This window comes from Vigna unguiculata, chromosome 1 (assembly GCF_037176805.1).
Source record: "Vigna unguiculata cultivar grain cowpea cultivar isolate G323 ecotype 2 chromosome 1, ASM3717680v1, whole genome shotgun sequence".
In the NCBI taxonomy this organism is placed as follows: Eukaryota; Viridiplantae; Streptophyta; class Magnoliopsida; order Fabales; family Fabaceae; genus Vigna; species Vigna unguiculata.
This window is the reverse complement of record NC_140792.1, coordinates 3347877-3374030: the sequence shown is the minus strand read 5'-3', so window position 1 is coordinate 3374030 and position 26154 is coordinate 3347877. Positions and strand designations below refer to the sequence as shown.

Here is a 26154-nt window from a genome sequence, read left to right as displayed (position 1 = left end):
GCTTTTTAGTTTTTTTTTTAACATTTTTAAATTTTTTTGTCGTGTCGAGCCACATGTTAAGTTATTAACGTGTCACTTGTATTCAATTTATTAACTTATATTCAATTTATTTTGTATTTGAAATTTTGACTCAATTTAATATTATTTTTTTAATAAAGAAATTTTGTCCCTTAACAAATTGAAACTTTAGTAATTAAGTTTTATTTCAATTATATATATATATATATATATATATATATTTATTTTAAATTTATACGTCAAATAACTTTATCTAAATATTTAAACTAATTTTATTTTATACACTTTTGAAAAAATTCCTATTTTAAAATTTATACTTTTTAAAATGACACTTGTAATATTTAAATTTTAATATTAAATAATTTTAAAAAAATATATTTGAATTTGTTGATTTATATATAAATTTAATGTGACAGACATTTATATATTTTAAGTTGCTGTGTTATATATTATTGTCAATATTACGTGGTACAATAATATGACATATGACACAAAAAATATTAAAAAGAAAAATTTAAAAACATTACAAATTTAATGTAACAAAAGTGACTTAATTAAATTATTTTTAAAACTTAATCGCCAAATAAAAATTACATAGTCAACTCAAATTTTCAAACAAGTTAAATAAGCAAAAGTGAAAGGAGAGAACATGTAGTTCTTGTAATACTTTATAGAACAGTAAGAGAACCAGAAAGTGGCGTCACATTATTTTTTGCCATTAGATTCTTCTCTCAATCTATACACTGTTAAGTTACTACTCTACACATAATCATTGTATTCTTCTGATTCTGTTAGAGTTCTCACTCAAAAGTTGTCCTTTGCATCATTGTCAGCAACTAAATGTTTGTTTCGTCAGAAAATGGAGAAATAAAATTGAAATTTTAATGGATTAAAAGAGGACAAAATGTTATTTAAAACATAAAGCAATTAATGGAGTCTTTAGAAACACCCCCCATATACAACATTTACTACATGTCTCAATGTCAATTGTTTACATTATTAACTAATATAAAAATATCATAATCATATGTTCCAAAAATAAATATCAATGAATAGTTTGATATATATGATCGACTATAATTAGATAACAATACAAATACAAAGATACTTTTCTTTTTTAATGACTGAAAGAAAGTTAGAAAGTGAAATATTATCTCTTTAAAATATTTAGATTAATATTTTTTATTTTTTTACTAGTGAAAATAATATATTTGTTTTTTTTATGATAATAAAAATTAATAAAATTATTATTATAATTATAAAGTTAAGTATAATCTTTTTTTTATATTTTGATTGTAAATAATATTTATTTATTTTGCAGATAAATTTTTAATTAAAATAATAGTTAAATATAAAAGAATGGTGAAATAAAAAAACTAAATTTAAATAAATAATTATTTAAAAGATAATATTAATAAAATAATTATTTTATTTTAAAAAATTATGTAAATGAGTAAAATTGAAAAATAGATTGGTCAGAGAAAAAAAATATGAAGGCTTTTATAGGTAGATATAATTTTTCACTTTTTTCTTTCTTTTCTAAGTTTAAAAATAAAAAGAAAAAAATTTATTTTGAAATAAGGTGTATTTGCACTTGTAAAGACTAGTTTATAACGAACCAACCACTACTACCGTGTAAACACAATGACCCACTGAAACAACGTCATCACCCACCCCCACCGAAACAACGTCGTTTCATCATTTTTATTCAAAGTTATCTTCTGTTATTTATTTCCCCAGTTTCAAAAACTGTGAGTTTTAAACTACTTTCTTCGTTATTTTTTCTTTCCTCAAATTTTTCTTCTTCTCTTTTCATTTTTTTTTCTGGTATTCGGTGCAAATCTTGAATCACCGCATTCTATGCCCTAGTTTACGCTCTCCGGTTCCTTCCCACAATGTCCAGCGACACCTCCTTCGCGGACCACAAGCTCTGCGGTTTCCTCTGTGCGGTTCTCACAGCCACTGACCGCGACTCCGATCCAGCCTTCGCCGAGCGCTGCGAAATCTTCAGCGACGAGGGCGAGGTCGGGTTCCATTCCCAAACCGGCGTCGTTTTGTCTACGGTGCTGAATTCGTCTCAATGCGGCGGCGGCGGCGGAGGATCGAAAGCCAAGAGGACGCATGGCGTTGGGATGGTAAACGGGAGCATGAGCGTGGTTCACCAGCTCCACGCTCTTGTCACCCGCAAGTGCACGAAAATAGACGCACGCGTGGTGTGCGTCGAGGCGCCTAGGGTTGTGCTGCTGGTTGACGTGTACCTTCCTATTCAAGTATGGAGTGGCTGGCAGTTCCCGCGGTCGGGGGCAGTTGCCGCCGCCGTTTTTCGCCATTTGAGGTTCGCATCTTCTCGCTTTGGAATTCCGTTGTATTGTGTTCCAGAAATTGTTACTGGTTAGGTGCAAGTTGGTTGTTAATAACTTTAGATTGTGTTAGAAAGATACATGAACATTTTTGGTTAGCTATGCATAAGTAATGATTTATCATAATGTAGTCATTTGAGGTTTTAAATTGTTGTTGGGTGGCATTTGTGAGAGTATGTTTGGATTAAAGTGTTCGATCATGATGCGGCGTGGTTTTTATGGTTTGACCAAATTTACTCAATGATAACATTGCAATTTGCTAGCGTAGAGAAATATACACTGAAAATTTTAATGAATTCGACATAAGTAATGTTTTGTCATGTAGTTAGGATTAATTACTTGGTCCAAAACTTTCCCTTTTAGTTCCGTACTTGAAAACGTCAGTTTTAGTCGCTACACCTAATTTTTTAATTCCTATTAGTTCCTATAATATGGATAAAAAGTGATATGGGTATGACTAAAAGAGATTACAAATGGTATGTATATAAGCATATATAGGAACCATGGTAGTTGAATCGTGAATTGTATTGTGTGTCGGAGAACTTAAATTTTGAATCGTGAATGTATTGTGAATCGTAAGATTCATAAACATTTTATAAACATTAAAAAATGCAGTTTATACTTAAATATATAAGATATTTAAATATGCAAAGAGACAATTAATAACAAAACAATTTTATAGTCAAATTGAATGGTTGTATCTATGTGTATCTACCACATAGTTTCACAATTTCAGCAACACGGTCTTAAAAAAAAAATTGTGGTTGCTGCATAAGATTCCTTTAACTTAGTTATATGTTACTAAACAAACTATGCATTATAGCCATCCAAAAAATAAGTGTTGTTGCTCCTTGTATCCTAAACAACCTCAAAAAAACTTTCTATTCTAATCATTCCTAGTTCATCCTCATCCTCTCCAAGACCTACCACCACGTGACCACTATACTACAAATGCAGAAGCTCAAACCCACTGAACAAACAAATAGAGGCATGCACCTGATGACATGCAACCACCATTGCAACACCTCGAAACCAACACCACACCACTGCACGACCACCACCATGCAAGCACCGTAACAAATAGAGATGACGTGATAACGAGAGGCAAGAAGGAGAAAGTGTTTTCGAGCACAATAACGTTAATAAGTTTCAATGTGTGAAAAAATAAAGGGGGAGGGGGAATTAGGTTTCCGATTTGGGGGTAAACCTGCTTTTCTGGAAAATTGCACAATAGAGAATTCTGTACTGGGGAAAAATGTAAGTGAAGATCAGAAAGTTTTTCCATCATTCACTATTTTTTCTTTAAAATATTATTAGGAAAATGATGACTTCATTGAGGTGAGGTGTTTGTCAAATGATTCTTTGCATTTGGGGAGGAAGATTAGGTCAAAATTTTGATCAATATTGTGTGGTGAGGAAGAAGCAATTGGTCAGTGAGGAAAAGATTGAAGAAGTTGCCCTAAAAGATGAAAAATAAGAGGGAGATTTTAGCAATGCTTCAACCTCCTTATTTATTGAACTGCAACATTTTATTCAGATTTTGCTGTAATTGAGAAAATTTCCCATATTAGTTTCTTAACATCTGCAGGAACGACTCTACATTCTCCAACATCCTTCAACGTTCTTGTCAATGATCTTCAATCAATAATTCTCCTTTTAAGCACCTTCTCATAGTATTTACACTTTATTTTATTTTTTTTGCATTCTGAATAATTGAAACACAATGCTTCCATGCCACATCAATCTTCCCTCCATTACTAGATTTGGGGGGTTCGCTTCCACCACTTGAATAAACTTTTCTGGTTTGTTGCCACTACTATTGTGTTTAAAGCCATTTCATAATGACAGGGAACATTTGCAGCACCCTTTTGGCAAGCACCAACACATAGAGAAGACAAAACAACCCAAGAGTGCCCAAAAACTCCCCAAACACCAAAGCACCTAATGGAGAGTTTTCACATCAATTGGAGACCCAAGAGGATTCTGAATTTTTATTTTCAGAAGAAATAAAAATTTTGATTATAGAAGTTGTTGCAAAAGCTAAGGGAGGTTTATTGAAGAAAAGAAGGTTGAATGTAATTAATAAATACTAGGAAGAAAGTGAGGGGTTTGAAGAAAGACAACAAATGTTCAATTTTAAAGGAAAAGAAAGAGTTAGTAGTAGTAGACGAGAGTTCAAGCAACTATAAATCGAATGATTAGAAAGTTGTAAAGAAGGAGATGATGCTTAAGGTTCTGCATTTTTTTACCCAAGTGTCATTCCATTCAATGTCACATGTGGTGCTTCGTCTCCTTTTGTCGTGGTTTACTTTGAAATTTGGGGATTTAGTCACATTAAGTCTACTTTAGGTTTTCAATACTTTGTTACTTTCATTGATGATTATTCTAGATGAACTTGATTATTTTTTATGAAAAATCGTTCTGAATTATTTTATATCTTTCAATCTTTTCTTTAATGAAATTAAAATTCAGTTCGGTGTTTTTATTAGAGTTTTGCGCAGTGATAATGATCATGAATATTTTTTTCATTCTTTTAAACAATTTATGGCTTCTCACGGTATTCTGCATCAAACTTCTTGTGCTTATACACATCAACAAAATGGTGTAGCTGAACGTGAAAATAGATATCTTATTGAAACAACTCGCTCTTTTTTAATTCATGGAGAGTTTCCTCAACATTTTTGGGGTGATGCTATTTTTATTGCATGTTATCTTATTAATCGCATGCCTTTTTCGGTTTTAGATAATAACATACCTCATTCTATTTTATTCCCTCATGAACCTCTTTATCCCTTACCTCTAAGAGTTTTTGGGTTTACATGTTTTGTTCATAATTTCAGTCTTGGTCTTGACAAGCTTTTTCCTAGATCACATAAGTGTGTTTTCTTAGGGTTTACAATATCACAAAAAGGATGCAAATGTTTTTCTCCTTCTCTTAATCGCTATGTTGTGTTTGCGAATGTCACATTTGATGAGTTTTTCCTTTATTTTAAGAGTCAATCTTCACCCCTATCTCCATCCAATCCTGTCAACACTCCTAGTACATTTAATGATCCTGTTGTTTGTGACCCTCTTACTGTGACTCCTTCAACAAGGCAACTAGAGATTTGTTGATAGAAAAATGCAACATTTGTGTTGGACCCCATGTGCTGCCTGTTGCATTGATTTGATTTTTGAAAAGAATTTGAAAGTTCATCAAGTTCATCAAGTTACTATCAAGAAGGGAAGAATGATCAACACCTACATTTATGGTAAAACAATGTTAATTAGCTTGTTGAAGTAGTTCACAAAAGGAAGAGAAGAGACTTGATAAGATCGGGTATGACTAGATTTGTGACGACTTATTTGACTCTAGCTTGTCTTCATGAATTAAAAACACCATTGTTGACCATGTTGAGCTTTGAAGAGTGGAAAACAAGCAAGTTTGGAACTTCGTAGGAGGGGAGAAAAGTTGAAAATAAAGTATTAGATAATTGGTTTTTGGAAGATTGTAACCACACACCTCAAAGTTGCTTCCCCTCTTATGGTGACCCTAATATTGGTGGATTCAAATATAAAACCCGCAATGAATTTCATATATGAGGAGATAAATTGTGCAAAAGAGATTAAGTGCTACTTTAATAATATTAGGAAAAGGTAAAGATTCTTTAGAATTTAATTACTCATTTGTGAAATTATTTCCAATACAACATAGTTGGTATTGAATGTAGTTATGAAGCTGTTTGGAAAATCATTGATGGAAGGTGGAAAGATCAACTTCACAAGCCTTTGCATGCAACTACTACTGTGAAAAGGAAGGTTAAATGTATCGGTATTTGATTTAGACAATCGTCTAATAAAGAAGATTAATAAAAGGGATACCAAAAACGGTATCAAATAGAAGATTGGTTGTATTCTAGATACTTCTGTTTCATATATGGATTCTTTTTTTGCCTATGACCTCAACAGCTACTTCAAATAGAACCTCATTATAGGCATGATGATTCTAAGGTGAAAGAGGAAGAGGATTTGTATATATGCATGAAAAGATTGGTTAAGGATGTTGCACAAAGAAACAAAGTTAGTTTGAAACTTGCTGATTTTCATTATGTTAGAGGACTTTCTTTTACGGAACATGCGAGGGATTATAGGAAAGTGTTGCTTCTTGAAAAATGGTGGGAGATGTTTGGGGATAGAACTCCAAGTTATAGAGGTTTGCTATTTCAGTTGAGTTTGACTTGTAGCTCTTTTGGGTGTTAGCATAATTGGAGCTTATTTGAAATAGTAATTGACGTTATTTGTAATTTGTGGTTTTCTTTATTTGGTATATTATATATATTTACCGAAATTTGATATTTTTTTTTACATTCATAGAAAGAGAAGTAATCATTTCTATCAAAAAATATGAATGATTTGGTTTATGTGATGTATAACTTGAAATTGAAAAATACACAAATTAGAAAAATTGACACTCTTTTGTTTAATGATATTGAGTCTTATGATGAATAGATAACTATAGAGGGAGATAATGTTGTTGAGATTGAGCAAGCTCAATGTGAATGCTAAGTTAGATGGAGCAACAAGAGATCCAATTCTAGATGCACTTGATGATAATATGACTTTTGATCCCAATTTTGATGCACAATATTCTTGTGGGAAAGAGTTTGATGGTGATGACATTCTTCTAATGAAGATTATGATGTCATTAGAGGATTGGACATTGAAATTTAACATTAGATGATGTCTCTTTCTAGTTATTTAATTGCTATAACTTTAACAATTTATGCTTTGTCATTGTATGAACTTATTTATTTGGTGTGCTTTAAACTTATATAGTAATCTTGTACTATTGAATGTAGTTATTTTACTATTGTTGAATTGTTTTTTTTAACTATTTTGCTTAATTATCATGTTGAACTATTGCATTAATATGCTATTTATGGATATTACTTTTTTCATGTAAAATAACTTACGAGTTTATGAAGCTCTTACGGAGCTTTCACTAGATTACGTAAACTCTCGAGTTTTAACCTTTGCAAACTTAATACCTTCTCTATTAAACTCAGCAGTTATATTCTCAGAAGTTTGTAATAATAATTTAAATTGACTAATCTATTGCCTTCATTTTCCTGTGTAATATACTTTACATATGTCTTTGACTTTTTTAGTTTGCTGACAGTTTGAAACGTTTGCAGCTGTGATTGGGATGAGCGTTGTTCAATGCTTTCATATCCGGACTATTGTAGGAAGACTCATGGAGCAAATGAGAGCATTTGGAACCTTTCTGATTGTCATGTACTTTGTTGCAAGCTCCATCCCCATGTTAGCAGTTCTTCAAGGAAAAGCCTATTTGAACTTCATGAACTTTTCAAGACACTACCTGGCGTAGGAAAACAGCGGATGTTTAATGGCTCCAAAATAATTCCTATGGATCACTCATGCAGATCAGGCATTTGGGAGTTATCTGATGATATTTTAACGAAAATTTTATCTTCCCTGGACCCAATGGACCTCATTAGGGTTTCTGAAACGTGTCATCATCTAAGATCATTGGCTGCTTCTGTAATGCCTTGTACAAAGTTAAATCTGTTTCCTCATCAGCAGGCAGCAGTTGAGTGGATGTTGCAACGCGAGCGAAATGCTGAGCTTTTGCCACACCCTTTATATGCAGTTCTCTCTACTGAAGATGGTTTTAGTTTCCATGTAAATACCGTTTCTGGTGAAATTGTCACTGGGGAAGCTCCCACCGTCAGGGATTTTCGGGGAGGAATGTTTTGTGATGAGCCTGGTTTGGGTAAGACTGTAACAGCTCTCTCTCTTATTATGAAGACACGAGGTACATTGGCAGATCCACCAGATGGGGCTCAAGTTGTCTGGTGTCAACATAATGGTAATCAGAAATGTGGTTACTATGAGATCAGTGGTAATAACATAACTGGTTGTTCTACATTGGGTAAAAGGAATGTGAGCCAATATGTCAGTAGAACTAATGATAACCATGATTACTCCTCCAAAAGAGCTAGAATGTCAAATCCTGACCAGCAAATGATTAAACTTCAGGGTTCATGTTCCATGGAATTAAGCAAGTCACCTGTGGAGGCACACTTTAATGAATCTATGCATTCAAATCAGTACACTAGGAGTTTGAGCCGCATAAAGAAAAATCTATGCTTCACAAATGAAGAGGAAGCTATGATATCCAAGGAAAAGGAAATTGGTGAAGGATTAATTAAAGCAAAGCATGCATCAGATGTTACACCTCATTTATCTCTAAAGAAGCTACCCAGGAAGCGTGAAGGTGATCCTTTTGAGTACAGTGATACATGGATTCAGTGTGACGCTTGTCACAAGTGGCGAAAGCTGGCAGACAATAGTATGGCTAGTTCTAGTGCAGCATGGTTTTGTAGCATGAACCCTGATCCTCTTTATCAAAGTTGTAGTGTCCCTGAACAACATTTTCATACTACGTCTAGGATAACATACTTGCCAGGGTTTCACTTAAAAGGAACTCATGGTGGTGACAAACAAAATGTTTGTTTTTTCACCAGCGTGCTTAAGGAGCACTACTCACTGATAAATTCTCAGACAAAAAAAGCCCTGGCGTGGTTGGCTAAAATTTCAACCGACAAGCTTGCAGGTATGGAAACAAATGGAATAAGAGGTCCTATTTTAAACACGTGTACTGCATCTAGTAGACATTTTAATGCGTTCCACAAAGTATTTCAAGCATTTGGCCTCCTAAAGAGAGTAGACAAAGGTGTGTGCAAGTGGTTCTATCCTCAACATCTTAACAATTTGACTTTTGATGTGGCTGCCCTTGGCATGGCACTCCGTGAGCCTTTAGATTTTGTTAGGTTATACTTGTCAAGAGCTACCCTGGTAGTTGTTCCAGCAAACTTGGTTGATCATTGGAAAACACAAATAGAAAAGCATGTGAGGCCTGGGCAATTGCGGATTTATGTTTGGACTGATCACCGGAAGCCATCTGTGCATTGTCTTGCATGGGATTATGATGTTGTCATAACCACGTTTAGCCGTCTGAGTGCAGAGTGGGGCCCTCGCAAGAGGAGTGTTTTGATGCAAGTACATTGGTTTCGGGTAATTTTAGATGAGGGGCACACTCTTGGGTCTAGCTTGAACTTAACAAACAAGTTGCAAATGGCTATTTCATTGATAGCTTCTAATCGTTGGATACTAACAGGAACTCCTACACCTAACACTCCTAACAGCCAACTTCCACATCTGCAACCATTGCTAAGGTTCCTTCATGAAGAATCTTATGGACTGAATCAAAAGTCATGGGAAGCTGGTGTGCTCAGGCCATTTGAAGCAGAAATGGAGGAGGGGAGGTCTCGTCTGTTACATCTGCTTCACAAATGCATGATTAGTGCTAGAAAGACAGACTTACAAAGCATCCCACCATGCATCAAGAAAGTTGTTTATCTGGATTTTAATGAGGAGCATGCCAGAAGTTACAATGAATTGGTAATCACTGTAAGGCGTAATATATTGATGGCTGATTGGAATGATCCCTCACATGTTGAGAGTCTGCTGAATCCAAAGCAGTGGAAGTTTCGTAGGGCAACTATAAAAAATGTCAGGCTTTCGTGCTGTGTTGCTGGACATATTAAGGTTACACATGCTGGTGAAGATATTCAAGAAACAATGGATATGTTGGTACAAAGTGGTCTGGATCCTACTTCTGGAGAGTATACCTCCATAAGATGTAATCTCTTGTATGGTGGTCACTGTGTCAGGTAGTACCTTGGTTTTGTACTTTCTTATAGCTTTTTTTTTTTTTGGACTGGTTGTTTCTGCTTATTAATCTTTTTCTTTCTAAATAAATGGTGAAGGTGCAAGGAGTGGTGCCGCCTTCCAGTCATTACACCATGTCGGCATCTGTTGTGCCTTGACTGTGTTTCTGTAGACCATACAAAGTGTACTTATCCTGGCTGCAGTAAATTGTACGAGATGCAAAGTAGACTTCCCCGACCTGAAAATCCTAATCCGAAGTGGCCTGTACCCAAAGATCTTATTGAGCTACAACCGTCATATAAGCAGGCATGGTTTATGAAGAGCTCAGTTGGCATTCACATTCATCTTTTCCTTCCATTTTTCTGTTTTACAAAGCTAATATGCAATTGTTGATTGTTGAACCCAGGATAATTGGGATCCAGATTGGCAATCTACATCTAGTACTAAAGTTTCCTATCTTGTCCAGAAGTTGAAAGCCTTGCAAGGAACCAACGAAGAGACCAGCTTCTGTACAGACAATAACAATGATGAGATGCCTACTGAGAATAGTTTCTTTCTGCATAGAAGTGATGATAAATCAGCATTTCAGAAATGTTTGAAGAGCAGCACAAAGACCAATTCTAACGTCGAGAAAGTTCTTATATTTTCTCAATTTCTTGAGCATATACATGTCATTGAACAGCAGGTGCATTTCTGTGTATGGTCTTTTGTGAAGTGTTTCTATTATACTTTTTAGCATCTGTGGATGCTTTTGCAAATGATCTAACTATCAAATTGGATTTGTTTCTCTTTGGCAGTTGGCTATTGCTGGTATCAAATATACTGGAATGTATAGCCCAATGCATTCCAGCAACAAGGTATGATGTTGGAATTCTCAGTTGTTGTTTCTGAAAATTTTAATTTAGTTTTGGTGTCTGACCTTTGGTTAATTACCTTTTCCTTTTTCAGAAGAAGTCTTTAGCCACGTTCCAGCATGATTCAAGTTGTATGGCGCTTCTAATGGATGGAAGTGCTGCATTGGGTCTGGACTTGAGTTTTGTTACGCATGTATTTCTAATGGAGCCAATTTGGGACAGAAGGTTAATACATTTGACTATTCTAATTTACAAAAACAATGATATAAAATGATTTATTTTTATTGGCTGAGGAATAAATTGATATTGAGAGATTTTAAATTTTTGCATTATTTTATTTTCTTCTAAAGTCATGAGCATGTTAAAATTTTTTGAACCTTTTTGCCATAAATGGTTTAGTCATTTAAAATTGTGGTTCAGGGTGTGGCTAATTTACATTATCTGTCCATACTGAATTTTCTGTTTTGGAATTCAACTTGCCAACTGTAGCCATGCCGTTGCATAAAGTGATTGGCAATGAATCTTTTGGTTTACCAATATGTTGGATCCTTCTACTTTGACTCAAATTGGAATGTTTATCCAATTTCATTATCTTCTGACTTTCAGTATGGAGGAGCAAGTAATTAGTCGTGCTCACCGAATGGGTGCTTCTCGCCCTATTCACGTCGAAACACTAGCAATGCGTGGTACAATTGAAGAGCAAATGCTAGGCTTTTTACAGGTAAATCTCTATAAATTGTACTTGGCACGCCATTTTATCTGAGCGTAATACCTTAACCTTAGATGATAGGTCTTTCTGAATGCGTTGTTTGTTTATGGTGTCCTTCATATGAGTGTAGTCTTGTTTAGTATATATAGTATTGACGATCAAATCATATTTCCTTATTTAATGTAATTAAATCATATCTTTAACCCTCCCCTTCAAATTGGAACATATGTTTCATACGAGACAAGTTTGTTACAAATATCGTCAACATGAGACTCCTTACTCCTTGAGAGACTTAGCAAGCAAATAAGCCAGTTTATTGCTGGAGCTGGCAAAGTCAAGCTTCATGCATCAATTTGGAGCAGTGTGAAGATCAAGTGCTAAGGAGCTGGTGGCCATTGGCAGCTGTTGGCCATGTGTCGAGGAGCATAGTGGTTGCCAGAGAAGGGTCAACTTTGATCATATGGTTGCGATAAAGGTCAGGGGAGGGGACACAACACCTGTTGAAGAGCTAAAATGCTTAGAGGGCGTGGTGGCTGTTAAAGAGCAGAAATATTTAGAGGACGTGGAGGCTGTTGGAGAGCAAAAGTTGCTTGGAGGATGTGGTGACTGCAGAAGACAAAAAATGGTCTGATCTGAGGATGTGACGGTTGCCAGAGAGCAAAAGTGCTTGGAAGGTGTGAGTAAGTACTGCTGTGGAGAAAAAATGCACAGCATGCGGCAGCTGCCAGAGAGCAAAATTTGCTCGGTGACTGCTGGAAAGTAAAATGTCGCAGCGGGTATTCTTTACCTGAAAGAGAAGGTCACAGTGACAGAGACATGGTCATTGCCTCTAGGAAAAAAGTAATGGCTTATCAAGGGATTAGTTACAAAAATGGTTATGGATGATACCATGTTGGAAAGATTACTCATGATTATGTATCTTGTACTCGTGTGAGTACCCTTATTTATAGTGAAGAAGAGATAATAAGGAACAAAATTAATAACTAATGTTGAAAAACATTTTCTCAGATATTTCCCTGTTTTATGCGATCATATCGTATCATATTTTCCTATTTAATGTAATTAAATCATATCTTCAGCAATTATTATTTATGTTTCAATTTGTTGATGTTTAACTAGGAAGCTGATAAATGTAGAAGATCTCCAATTAAGGATGTTGCCGCCGAATCTGAGGATGATGGCGGGGGACGAGGATATAAATCGTTGCATGATTTTGCGGAAAGCAGTTATCTATTGAAACTTAGATCTGTGTATACTAATTCAGAAAGTCCAGAAGGTTTGTTCATAGTGTTTTCCCCATATCTGTTAGGAAATATGGATTCAGCAGAAATATGAGTGAAATTGCATTTGGAAAATTTGAAGCAAATCATTTTGACTCCTGTTCCTTAACTGTTTGTTTGAAATTTTTACAGGAAACAAAAGGTGAAAGGGTATGTTCGGCAAAACTAACAAATATGATGGTTAAAGTTTATAAGCTCCCAGCTAAAAACTCATAACATAACTTATTAAAAATGTTTAGTAAAATTAATTATTGAAGTAATAGTAAATGTAAGGTAACATGAGACATATGATGAATTTTTCGTGTATTCTATTTTTGTTTTATAGACAAACATGTTAGGTTATTATCATTTTAGATTACCCAATGGCGTTAGATTATTCATTTAGCATGTCTTAACTATAAGGTAGGATAAAGTTATTTTTGTTGGTTTTTAAGATAAAATATTTTCTTTAAAGTTAATAGTGTAATACCCAAGAATTAGTAAAAAGTGAATATGTAATAAGTAAAATAATAACTAAAAAAGTAGTTACATGTGAACAATTAAGAGGTAAAAAGTAAGTATATTAAAATAGAAAGGATATAAGTGGAAGGAAAAAATAGCTACAGGCTTATGTAAATTATATTATGCTATTTGAAGTAGTTTAGGGTAGCTATAAGCTTGTGTAGGAAACTTGTTTACCAAATACCTTAATTTGGTCCATGAAAGTTTATAAGGTAGTCCATTAGGTTACAAGTTGACTGAGAATCACATGATACTTGCATTTCTCACTCAGGGTAGATTAGGAATTTTAGAAGAGAAAAGTATAAAGAAAAAAAAATTCTATAAATTAAAATTAGCTTATGTATTAACTAATTCGGAGAATCTCTTTCGTATAATTTATTTAAATTTTTATTTTTAACTTGCATAAGTCAATTCTTTTCTTCGTAGAAGTCATTCTGCATGAGCTTGTCCAAATATACTTAGTCAAATGAAATATCTGTCCGAGCTCTATAAGCACCATATTGAAACTTACGGCATGCCCTGACCTCTAAATAGACAGCCTCTGCTCTCTGAAGTTACCCTCACCAAATTGTATGGTTTTTGAACTGGATTTAAATGAAATCTTCTCTTCTTTTTTCTGCAAATTTTATTATTTTTGTATGAAGATTTAATTAGAATGTATTGAGTTGCTCTGTCTTCCAGTATGAATTGCCGCAAGGTTTCTAATTAGTTCCCAATGTAAAATCCTTACTGTAACAATGTATTTAAATTACGCTCTTATGATAATATATATTTTTCTGTTTTTACTGCAGGTGTTTTGATTGATCAACTTCAAGCAAGTTCTAACTAATTTACGTAGAGCAGGTTCTGTGGACATTTTCCCTTGAATGTGGTTTCTCTTTCTTGATATAGTCTTAGAAGTGCTCATCTACTGAAATATGGCTCATGCATTCAAAAGCGTGGAAACCATTCTTTTTGTAAAATATCATGGAGCTCTTCACAGCGTCACTTCTGTTTTTGCCAGGGATTAATGAGATACTGGAAGAGTGCTGCTTATTCTTTTGTAGAGGATTGAGTCCAGTTGATTTGATGTGATCTTGTTGGCAGTTTGGAGTCAATAATTTAAAATTTAAATCGATCCTTTTGGTTATTGGAAAATACAATGTTCTTCCCACCCTTGGCCTCAGCAAATGTCATTAGCAATATTGTAATATTGTAATTATTAGTGAATAGAAAATTCAAGATACATTAGCAAAAGGGTTTCTGTTCATCTTGTTTTCGTGTCACCTGGAGTTTCTAATCGTTTTTCTTTATATGTATGGTCACTTCTTCGTTTTATTTTGTGGATAATTAGGAATGTTCACCTCTATATGGATCAAGAGATAATAGTAGATAGAAGAATGAATTAAGGTAAAGAAAAAATTTAGTTATGGCTACGTATGAGCAGAAACTGCCAAATTCTATGATGGTATTAACTCAGCCACAACTTGGTCACTTTCAATCAAATTTAATTTTTCCTTCCAAATAATAACCAATCATCATATAAAGGTTTGTAGATAATGATATTTTGATCGATTTTTTTTATCCAATTCTAATCTACGGTTTCAATTATTTGATTTTTTAATGGTGTAATATGATGATCTACCCTAATTCTCGACTCGAGGGGACACCAAAAGCCTTTGCCCTTCCATCCCTTTGATAGTTAGAGAGAAGGGGTAGAGTTTTGGGTTTTTTCATATTGTCAAAGAGTTAAACAATAAAAATGGATGACTAATACCCGATCGAATTGATCGGATCATGTAGAAACAAGGTTCAAGTCTAACGGTCTGTTAGGATGCCTCAGCTACATACATTAGTGCACTTCCACTTGACGACACTTATCATTAATTAGAAAATAGATTAAAAATGAGTTAAAATATCATTATTTAAATAGATTTATTTAACCGTAAAAGGTATAAAATCAAAAGCATCCGAATAATATATGCTTCTGACACCATAATTTCTTCATGCATCGTCCACTTTTTAATAACACACCTTTGCCCATTAGTTTTATATCAGCAAAGGGACTTCATTGTTGTTCTTTAATGATGGCTTACGGTGTATGGTGTGTAACAGTCGATAAGAGTTCAAGAGTAGATGTTGGAGTATTTTTTTCTGCACCCCTTTTTTCTTTCTGTACCTCCGTAAAATATTTTATCTTCATTTTACTCCTGAATAAAAATATATTAAAAATTTTAAATTTATTTTCTATTTCTTCGCAAGACATCCCTCTTGACATTCAAGTAGCTATCTCTATCATTTTTCTTATCCATCACCGATTTTATCTTCACATAATTATTTTTGGATTGGTCAATTTAAAATGCACTTCTAGATTTCGAAGTGTATACCGAATTATCCAATTCAATATATATTTTTAGATCTAATAATGCATATTGAATTGGTCAATAGTATGTAAATTTACATACCAGATTAGATAATTTGATATATGCTTCTGGATTTGGTAATGTATATCGAATTAGCTAATTTAATTTTTTTTTCTAAAAATATTTCATATGCTCTAGAAAGTTCTTTTCGGAACCCATTTTATGTAGAGGTGCTTCGAAAAATTCATTTCAGAAAGTATTATATGAACTCTGGAAATCTGTACAGAAAAATATGTTTCGGAATGTATTTCACACATTTTGAAAATTTTATTCCAAAACGCGTTCCGAAAATTTTGTTCTTGAAAATTTTATTCCGAAAATTCCCGAAATACTATTTCGAAAAGTCTGTTACGGAGTTCATAATTCGGAAGTCACTTTGATAAGGACAAAATGATTATTTTATTAAAATTGATGGGTGAAAAAAGAAATTGATTGGGAGCAGGAAGTAATTGCCTAAAAGTAGCGGTTGTTTACGTTATTTTTGTGAAGAGAAAGACTTTGAAAGAAAAATTGCGTTTTGAATAGCACACGGTATAAAATAAATATAATGGAGGTTAAAATATTCCCTTCATCCATGTTTTTGTTGAAAAATCTCAAATAGATCCTAAGATTTTTTTTAGTCTCAATTAGGTTCATATTTTTGAAAATGTATAACAATTAGGCTCATTCCGTTAGTATGATGTTAACGGTGTTAAGGATATGCCACGTGTCAGCTCCACATTTTTTTGATTTTTTTTGATTTTTTTGATTTTTTTTTTAATTTTTTTTAATTTTTTTTAATTTTTTTTTAATTTTTTTTTGAAAATTATTCATGTCACGTGTCACGTCAATATTGTGCCACGTGTACGTCAGTAAGGTGACACATGTCAAATTATTGTCTCAATTTGGTTCATATATTTGTTATTTTTATTACATTTCAGTCCATTTTTTTAAATTTTTTTAAATATATTTATTTTAACCTTTTACAAAATTGTTTTAAAATTTTATATTTAAATTTATAAAATTGTTATTTTTAAACCAACTCTACCATTTGTATATAAATTATTTAAAACAATTTTGTAACAAGTTAAAATAAATATTTTAAAATTTTAAAACAAAATATAAAATAAACTTAATATTATTAAAATTGTTTAATAAAAATATCATTATAAAATTTATATAAAAGTTAAATTTGATCTCAATTTGGAGAAGATGAAATTGAAAATTAAAAAAAATGGACTAAAATATAATTAAAATAACAAATATATGGACCAAATTAAGATTCAAACAATAACTTGACACATGTCACCTTACTGATTTGACACGTGGCATGAATAATTTTCAAAAAAAAATTAAAAAATTAAAAATTAAAAATTAAAAATAAATTAAAAATAAATTAAAAATAAAAAATAAAAAATTCAAAAAAATGAGGAGCTGACATGTCGCATGTCCTTAACACCGTTAACATCATACTAACGGAATGGGCCTAATTGTTACACATTTTCAAAAATATGGACCTAATTGAGACTAAAAAAAATCTTAGGACCTATTTGAGATTTTTCAACAAAAAATGGATGAATGGAGTATTTTAACCTATAATGGAAGAAGATTCGCATTATACCATCTAGGAAAACATTCTATTGGAATAGCTTTGAATCATCTAATTTAGAAGTTATATTTTAAATTTTAAATTCTATATAGATGACAGATTTAAGATCCTAGTAAAGTAATATGTTGAGTAAAACAAATATATAAAATTAAGAAAAATAACATAAATTTTTTTCATATACTTAATAATAATTTTAACAAAATCGGGTAATTTTTCCATTCTCGTGTATATATGTAAGTCCACTGTTGTATTTTGCATGTTATTCACATTAGGTTTGGAAGTTAATGTAGCAATTTTAAATTCACCGATTCGGAAAGGTGCAAAATAGATATAAGATGTTAGAATATATGATACATATATTCACCTACAAGACGGGCTTTATACCACTCAAAAGAACCATTAGAATTGCGTTTATATCGAAAAATCTACATTGACCTGATTATATTCACATCCGGTGACCTAGGTACCAATTTCCATGTTTTATTAGCAATAAGAGCATTAAATTCATCTAACATTGCAATTTTCCAATTCGGGTCACGAATAGCACTAGCGGGATCTTTGGGTAAAAGAGATATAGTAGTGGTAGTCATGGCAGAAAAATTAGAAAACATTTTTGAATTTGATTTGTAGATTCCATTTTTAGCTCTAGTGGTCATGGGATGAGGGGTAGGTCCTAACAACGGTGTGGGAATGAGTGTAAGTCGGTTTTATGGGGTTGAATTAGGCTTAAAGCCCACTTCTAACATGGTATCATATTAGTTTTGATCCTAAATCCTTAACAACCACCTCTACTCCACTTTTCTTTTTCCGCTGCATTTTTTTTTTCTAATGGCTGATCAACCCAAATTTCATCCTGCTTTGACTATCACCAATATTAAGTCCCTCATTCCCATAACATTGGATGCGGAGCATGGCATGTATCACTCTTGGGCGGCTTTATTCACGGTCTTTGTTAGGGCTAATGATTTACATCATCACATCATCTCTCATACGGAAGCCAACGAGGTAGCCTTCTATGCCGCATCCAAAGCCGCAGACCCTGCTTTATGGAAGTGTCTCGATGCTGCGGTGCTTCAATGGATATACGGGACTATCTCCATTGATCTCCTTCACGCTATCTTGCTCAAAGACGACACGACTCAAGGGGCATGGGCTCGTCTCGAATCTATGTTTCAGGACAACAAGGTTTCTCGGGCTACTCATCTTGAAGAGGAACTTGCGGACCTTAATTTCGAGAATTTTTCGTCGATTGATAGCTACTATAATCACATCAAGTCGTTGGCTGATCTGAAGCCTAGGGACAATGGATATCATCCAAAATCAAGAACCATTACCCTCGTTTGCGAGTTGTCGATCTCAACTCAAGCTAGCGGAGCGGACCATTAAAAACCGCTTGGCAAAAGAAGGAAACTAATTAATACAGAATCTGCACAAAAATATGCACCATATATGCATCATAAATGGCTACGTTACAAAATAGCATAACCAAATATATATATATATATATATATATATATATATATATATATATATATATATATATATATATATATATTATGTTGTGAATGAAGTTGAAAATATAGATATTATAAAAAGGTTTTACAACTTATCGGTGTTCAAGGAGAAAATATGTTTGTCCTTTTATATTATATGGAAACTTATTGAACAACAACATAAAACGAAAATATGAATTGTCAAATTATTATGTGAATATTATAATTACAATTTGCCAGATACATTAGTTGAACATCTATATATTAGAAGATTAAAAAGTAATGAAAAATTTACGTTTATCCATAATAGTTGGGAGAGAGTTTCTAATTTTTTGATGTTTAAGAAAACTCGATTTGCAGAAAAATTGAAATTAGTTTCTAAATGAACTAATATACTAGATAGTAGAGCGTATTTTAATTATAAAGATGATCATGAGTCAAATTATCTACAAGAAAATCCGGTAAGGGAAGGACAAAGAAAATTAATATTAAATCATTCAAAGCAAAGATTTCTAAAAAGTCAATTTTAAAGATATATAAAATTCAAATTATAGAATAATTTTACTGACGAAAATCATGGATTTACTATGTGTTTTTGCTTAATTTATATATAATAGGTATCTTTTACCTATGTGTAATGTAATTTTATCATAGATTTGGTGTGGTCTCTTATATTATTATTTTTTTCTAATAAAATCTCTATGTAATAACAATGGTGTATGACATGAATTTATTTAGATAAATTTTGTTTATTAATATTACTGAGTTTTGTAACATTTATAAACTTTCTGATAACTTTGAAAAGACACAATAGAAATAATGTCAGAACTATAAAACAAATATATAGTACAAGATATACATATAATTAAAATACAACAATTAATGAAATTATTTGGACTTAATATATATATATATATATATATATATATATATATATATATATATTATATTTCTTCTCACACCCTCAATTTTCTGCGATGAGATGTATTAAGTTATCTTGGATGAGATATATCAAGCCTTGTATCTAAAGCTCACCAAATTATTGGATGTGATAAATCATACCTACCTTGGGTGAGATGTATCAGACCTTTCATAGGGAGAGAGGGAAGGAGTTTGGGAAACAATCCTTATAGATATAGTAAAAATTGTTAGTGAAATAATCCTCTCTAATTTTTCTCTCCATTTCTTCTATGACAAAAGTTTTATATTGTGTTCGGATGAAGGATTTCAAAAATTCAAAGAAATTAAAATACATAGTATTTGAATTACTTACAATTGAATTCCTTTTATTCCTTAAACAATTTGTTTGGATAAAATAATTGAAATATATTAGATTTCAATTTTTTTTTTCGGATAAAGTAATTTAATTTCTATTTTAAGGCACACTCTACGCTACCTTTGAGCCTGCATTAAGTTAGCTCGATCTTCGATCTAGAACGACTCAACCTAGGCCGACTAGCCCAAATTTCGGTACAGGCTAACTTGGCTCGACCTTCAGTTTGAGAACGACTCAACTTGACCTTTAGCCTAGGTCAACTTAGCTCGATCTTCGGTTTAGGCCAACTCGACCTTTCTTCCGAGCCTACTCGGCTTGACCTTTGGTCCTGACCGACTTGGCTCAACCTTTGATCCGGGCCGACTCGGCTTAACCTTTGATCTGCACCGACTCGGCTCGACTTGCGTCTCGAGCTGACTTGGATTGCCCATTAGCTCTACTTGGTTGACTTGGCTCGACCTTCAGCCCTGGTTGACTCGGTTAGGACTTTGGCTCGGGTTGACTCAGTTCAACCTTCTTGGCTCGACTTCAACTCAGGTGGACTTGGCTCGACTTCGGTCCAGGCCGACTTAGCTTACCTTCAGATTTGGCTCGACCTTCAACCAGGATGACTCGGCTCAACCTTCGGCCCAGGCCGATTCGACAATACCTTTAGCACGGGTCAATTCAACTTGATCATCTATCTATGCTGACTCGAATCGACCTTCATTTCAGGCCGACTCAACTTGACATTCGATCTAGGTTAACTCTGCTCGACCTTTCCCTCGAACTGACTCGACTCGACCTTCATCACAGACTGAGTCAGTTCAATTTCAATTTTCTTTTAATTTCCTATCCAAACAAATCATTTTACTTCAAAATATTTCTAATATTTTAAATAAATAAATTATTCTATTAAATTCTCTCGTCCAAAAATAACATAACATAGATAACAAAATTTTCGTCGGTATAAAGCGTGTGTTATCTTTATTTTATTTACCTTTTAAAATTTACGAAATGTATGAAACGAAAGAAATGAGAATGAAGAGGTACCTTTCATATCTTACTATAAATATTTTATCAAGAAATATGTGTACACATGATCAAACATTTTATGTTTTTTATTTTTTTTGTCTTTTTTGCTTTTATTTGTATGTGGTTACATCAAGCCAAATGCCCACGAATTAGATTACAAAGATAAATTTCATTATAATACTGATACTTTGACAATATATATAATTATTAACAACCTTCGTATGATAGCATCATAATATAATATTTAAAAAATATCTTCTCAATTCAAATATTTATATTATTATAACAAACTATTGAGTAGTTATATACAATGGTTGTTACAAATATTATTATTTATTTCATTATGTTTTGTCAACGTGTTAAAAGATATAAATCAGGTAACATATAAGTTAATTTTAATTTATAATTTTTTTATTTCCTACTTTTAAAATATTTGACAGGAAATTTGTCCAAACAAATCTTTAATATTTCCGTGTTCATGATAGCTATAGTTTAAAATTCTTGCATATAGATTAAAAATTATATATATATATATATATATATATATATATATATATATAAATTTTGTATTAGTTTTAATAAACTAACATCGTTCTCTTACTAAACACATATTACTTTTACTAAAATAAAAACATTAATTAAAAAACACAATAATGTTTGATTGAAGAGGGATAATATAGCTACATTGAAAAGGATGGAATACTTAAAAATAAAAATTGATAAATGTAGAGCGACAAAGAAGGATGATTGATGGTGGCATGTCACATAGAAGCTCGCTGTGGATGACACGTGGAGTTTGGTGGTTTGATTTGAAGATTCCATTGAGTCATCACCATTCATCACATCACATTATGGTTATAGTTATTTAATTTTAGAAAAATAAATTTTCACGACTTTCATTTATAATTTTAAGTGTTATTTTTTAAATAATTTTTTTTATTCTCAATATTTTAAAATTATTTAAAAAATATTACTTTATGATAAAAGATAAAGTTATTAAAATTTAGTAATTAAAATATCATTATCATTAATTTTAACGCTTAACACTCAAATAGTTATATGAGAGATTAAAGAAAGTTCAATGCCTTTTTGTGTATCATGATTAAATATGTAGTATTATAAGATTTACAAAATTAAAATAATAAATTTATTTAAAGAGAATATGAATCGTAATGTTCTTATGTCCCTTTAAACATACCTAATTATCTATTAAGCTAGAGACTAATCTTACTGAAATTATATTTGATAAATATCTTTAATACTTGATAAATATAAAATTATATTTATCATCTTAATTGAGGACCACACAATGGAAAATTTGTAATGATGTAATAATATATTGTGGTGGCAAGGCTTCTTCCATATTTGGAAGTAAGTGTGAGACGTAAGGCTGAGAACATAATATAAAATTTTACCAATTTTGGCTATCGGTGAAGGCAACATATCTTTGGTTCTTTGGCTCAAAATTCCACTTACTTCACTAACAAATTCTTACTAACAAATTCGTGTTTACAAATAATTTCTAGTAAAAGAATTATCATATATTTGTTGTGTAGATCATAGATATTTCTTTACACAAATAATAATATTTTTAATATTATTTTGAATAATGTTTTTTTTTGACACACCTAGTTAATTCTACGTTAAGTAATTTAGAAATTTTAAATTAAATTATAACAGGTAGAAACTTTGACATCTCATAATGTGATATAGCAGATATGAATGATCAAATTTAAAGAAGAAAATTGTAATTTATGAAAAATTTCCTTCAACCATTCCCACAACTGTATAAGACTACAATAATGAATGAACAAATGAAAAATGATTTAACATTATTCCTATAAAAAAAACATAAAATTATATCCTTTTTTGAACCTTTAAATTAATAGGCAATCGATCATATAAAAACTTTCAAATAACTAAAGTTTTAACTAGTAGCACAATATCCAACCAAGTTTATGCAAAAACACACATTTTATACTAAAAAAAATACAATTTTTTTTAACTTTTTGAAAAAACACAAATATCATCCATAATTTAGTAAGAATGTCTTCAACCTTATTAAATATCAAAATTAAAAAATCACCTAAATTGACAAGAGAAAAAAAGAAAAAATTCTAATAAGTAGTTATTCAAGTCGGACTAACAAAACATGTATAAATTTATTTTGTCAAAGATGATTACCGTAGTTCTAAATTGTGATACTTTAGACTGCTAAAGTTTTGTTTCTTATACTTTATTTATTTTTTATCAGTTATTTCTTTATTTTAAAAAAAAATAACACATAACTCACAAGTTAAATTCAATGGTAAATCACATTTTCTTGATAAAATCGTGATTGAATCCACTATATGCACAAGTATTTGAGAAATAACATTGGGAGGTTCTTAATTTAATTTTACCTTTTATTTTTCCAATAGAAACATAAATTATCTCAATATTTCACACATGTGTCTCTTTATTTTTTTTCTTGTGTAGTATTTTATAATGTATAAACGTGAATTGCATCTCAATGGCATTTGCTTCCAACTTCTATGATTTTGGTAATCAAAACGTATGAATAAAACACCAATACCAAGCACAATTTAGTACTCCATTACTATTAACTTATCATGCTTTATCCCACATATTTAGTGTAAAATTTTTTATTAATAAATGGAAAAGAGTATTTTGACACTCTTACAAAAAAATTTCTACTTTAATAATATATATATATATATATATATATTAAATTAAAAAAAGTTAAATATAATTAAAATATAATTATTTATTTTTGTGAAGTAAATTTTTTTATTTGATGGGTGTCAACGTGTTATCACCCTTAATAAACTTGAGAAGCTAAAATAATATTTTAAAACTAAATATAATTTTAATATTTAGTTTTCATACAAAGTTAATAGCATTTATTTTCTACGTATTTTAAGTTAGTATAGATAAACTTTTTTTCACTTACATATTCGTTCATGTTTTTTTAAAATGTGAGTGTAAGTCTCATATTAAATATAAATATAAATGAGAAAATTAAGCACTACGTAAATAAGAAAACATAAATTTATTATTTTAAATTTTTGGGTTGGAAGTGGTATTAATTTCTTATGAATGAATTAGTCTTATGTCTCATTAGTATTATGTCTCCTCGCTTATCCTTTATCGAAAGACTTATAAGATACTACTCTCATAATTCATGTGATACTTTTTTTAAAGGCTTAAGTAGTCTTTTAGTCCTCGTATTTGTTTAGTTGGTTCAATTTGATCCTCTTAATTTTTTAAGATTTAATTAAGTCCTCCTTTTTTTTTTTAAAATGGTCTAATTTAGTCCCTTCTGTAATGTTGAGTAAACATGCCTTTTACATAATGTTGAGCTTTCATTGTGGAAGTGAAACATGGTAGAAAAGGTTTCATTCATCCTTCTTCTTTATTCTCTCCTTTCTCACACCCAAGCACCAAACCACACTAACACAACCTCCAACATGACACCCAGTGGTCCTGAAGTGGAAGTTCAGCGAGACAGATGGGGAAGCGGAAGAGACCTTGGTGGTTGAGTCTTCAATGTCATCATGAATGAGCAACTCTTCTTCCTCTTCCATGGTGATATCTTCATGGATGCTGAAACCAAAGACTTTAAGCTTATTGGGGAAGTGGGATTTACTTTTTGTCAAACCCCATTGAATCTTGAGTATAAATAGACCCCAACACATGCAACAAACTACTCCTTGATACAAGCACATTAAACTAACCTTACCTTGTTCCACACTTTCACTACCCTTCCTCCAACCCAACTGAACTCAAATCATGCCCATGGAAATCTAACTTTACTACAAAGCCAAAAGAGCAAATCCCACCAAGGTGTTGATTCATGATGGCGTTGAAGACTCAACCACCAATGTCTCTTCCACTAAACCATCTACCTAGCTGGACTTCCACTTTAGGGTTGTCGAGTGTCATGCTGGAGGTTGTGTTAGTGTGATTTTGGTGCTTGGGTGTGAGAGGGGAGAGAATAACAAAGGGGGATGAATGAAGCCATTTTTGTCACGTTTCACTTGCATAATGATAATTCAACATTATGTAAAAGGAGTTTACTTAAACATAACGAAAGGAATTAAATTGGACCATTTTAAAAAATAGAAAGACTTAATTAAACCCCAAAATATAAGAGGATCAAATTGAACTAAATGAACAAATACGAGGATTGAAGGACTAATTAAGCCTTTTCTTAATCAATGACAACACTAATTCAATCTCTTTCCGAAGAAGAAAATGTTATAACTCGTAATGGGATTGGGACCGGTCCTATCCGTTTTTAGTAAGAACTGAAACCCTAAAAGTGTGCTTAGATGAGACAATTTAAGAGAGTAATTTATTTATTTAGAAAATTTGAAATCCTTTCAATGAAAATGATATGTTTGGATGATGAAATTAAAAGGTAATTGAAATTAAGGAATTTTAATAAGGTATTTCAAATAATTAGAAAAGTAGAATTTGAAATTTACTAAAAAAAAAAGAAAGAGATTGAAAATTTCCAAATTGTGGAATTGCTCATTGGTAATTCCCGAAGTTGTGGAATTGATCATTAGTTAGAACAAAAAAGTCTCCAGGTCCAAAATATCAAGTTGGGCTGCACAAAAGGTCGAGCTAAGCCGACATGGACCGTACGTCGAGTTGGGTTGGACCCGAGTCAAAGGTCGAAGTGGGCTGAACTGGGCCAAAGACTGAGCCTGACCTGCCTGTGATGAAGGTCAAGTCAGCCCAGCCCAGATAGAAGGTTGAGTCTAGTCGAACTGGCCGAAGGTCGAGTCGAGTTGAAGGTCAAGTCGAGTCAAAGATTGAGTCGGACCAAATGTTGACTTGAACCAAAAGTCAAGACGAGTCGTACCGAATTAAAGTTCAAGCTAAGTAAGTTAAACTTAAAGGCAAAGTTGAGTTCA

General features: G+C 32.1%; 2 protein-coding genes across 2 annotated transcripts; both read left to right on the top strand.

Annotated features, from left to right (window-relative positions):
* Positions 1-1774: 1774 nt before the first annotated feature.
* On the top strand, positions 1775-14705 carry LOC114173637 (SNF2 domain-containing protein / helicase domain-containing protein / F-box family protein). The gene is made up of 9 exons (XM_028058137.2): positions 1775-2353; positions 7553-10114; positions 10211-10418; positions 10519-10797; positions 10910-10969; positions 11061-11191; positions 11573-11687; positions 12795-12951; positions 14248-14705. The coding sequence occupies exons 1-9, from the start codon at positions 1914-1916 to the stop codon at positions 14283-14285; spliced, it is 3990 nt and encodes a 1329-aa protein (XP_027913938.1). The 5' UTR covers positions 1775-1913; the 3' UTR covers positions 14286-14705.
* Positions 14706-18274: 3569 nt separating this feature from the next.
* Positions 18275-18832, top strand: LOC114182579 (uncharacterized). The gene has a single exon (XM_028069478.1). The coding sequence runs from the start codon at positions 18275-18277 to the stop codon at positions 18830-18832; it is 558 nt and encodes a 185-aa protein (XP_027925279.1).
* The last annotated feature ends 7322 nt before the right edge of the window (positions 18833-26154 follow it).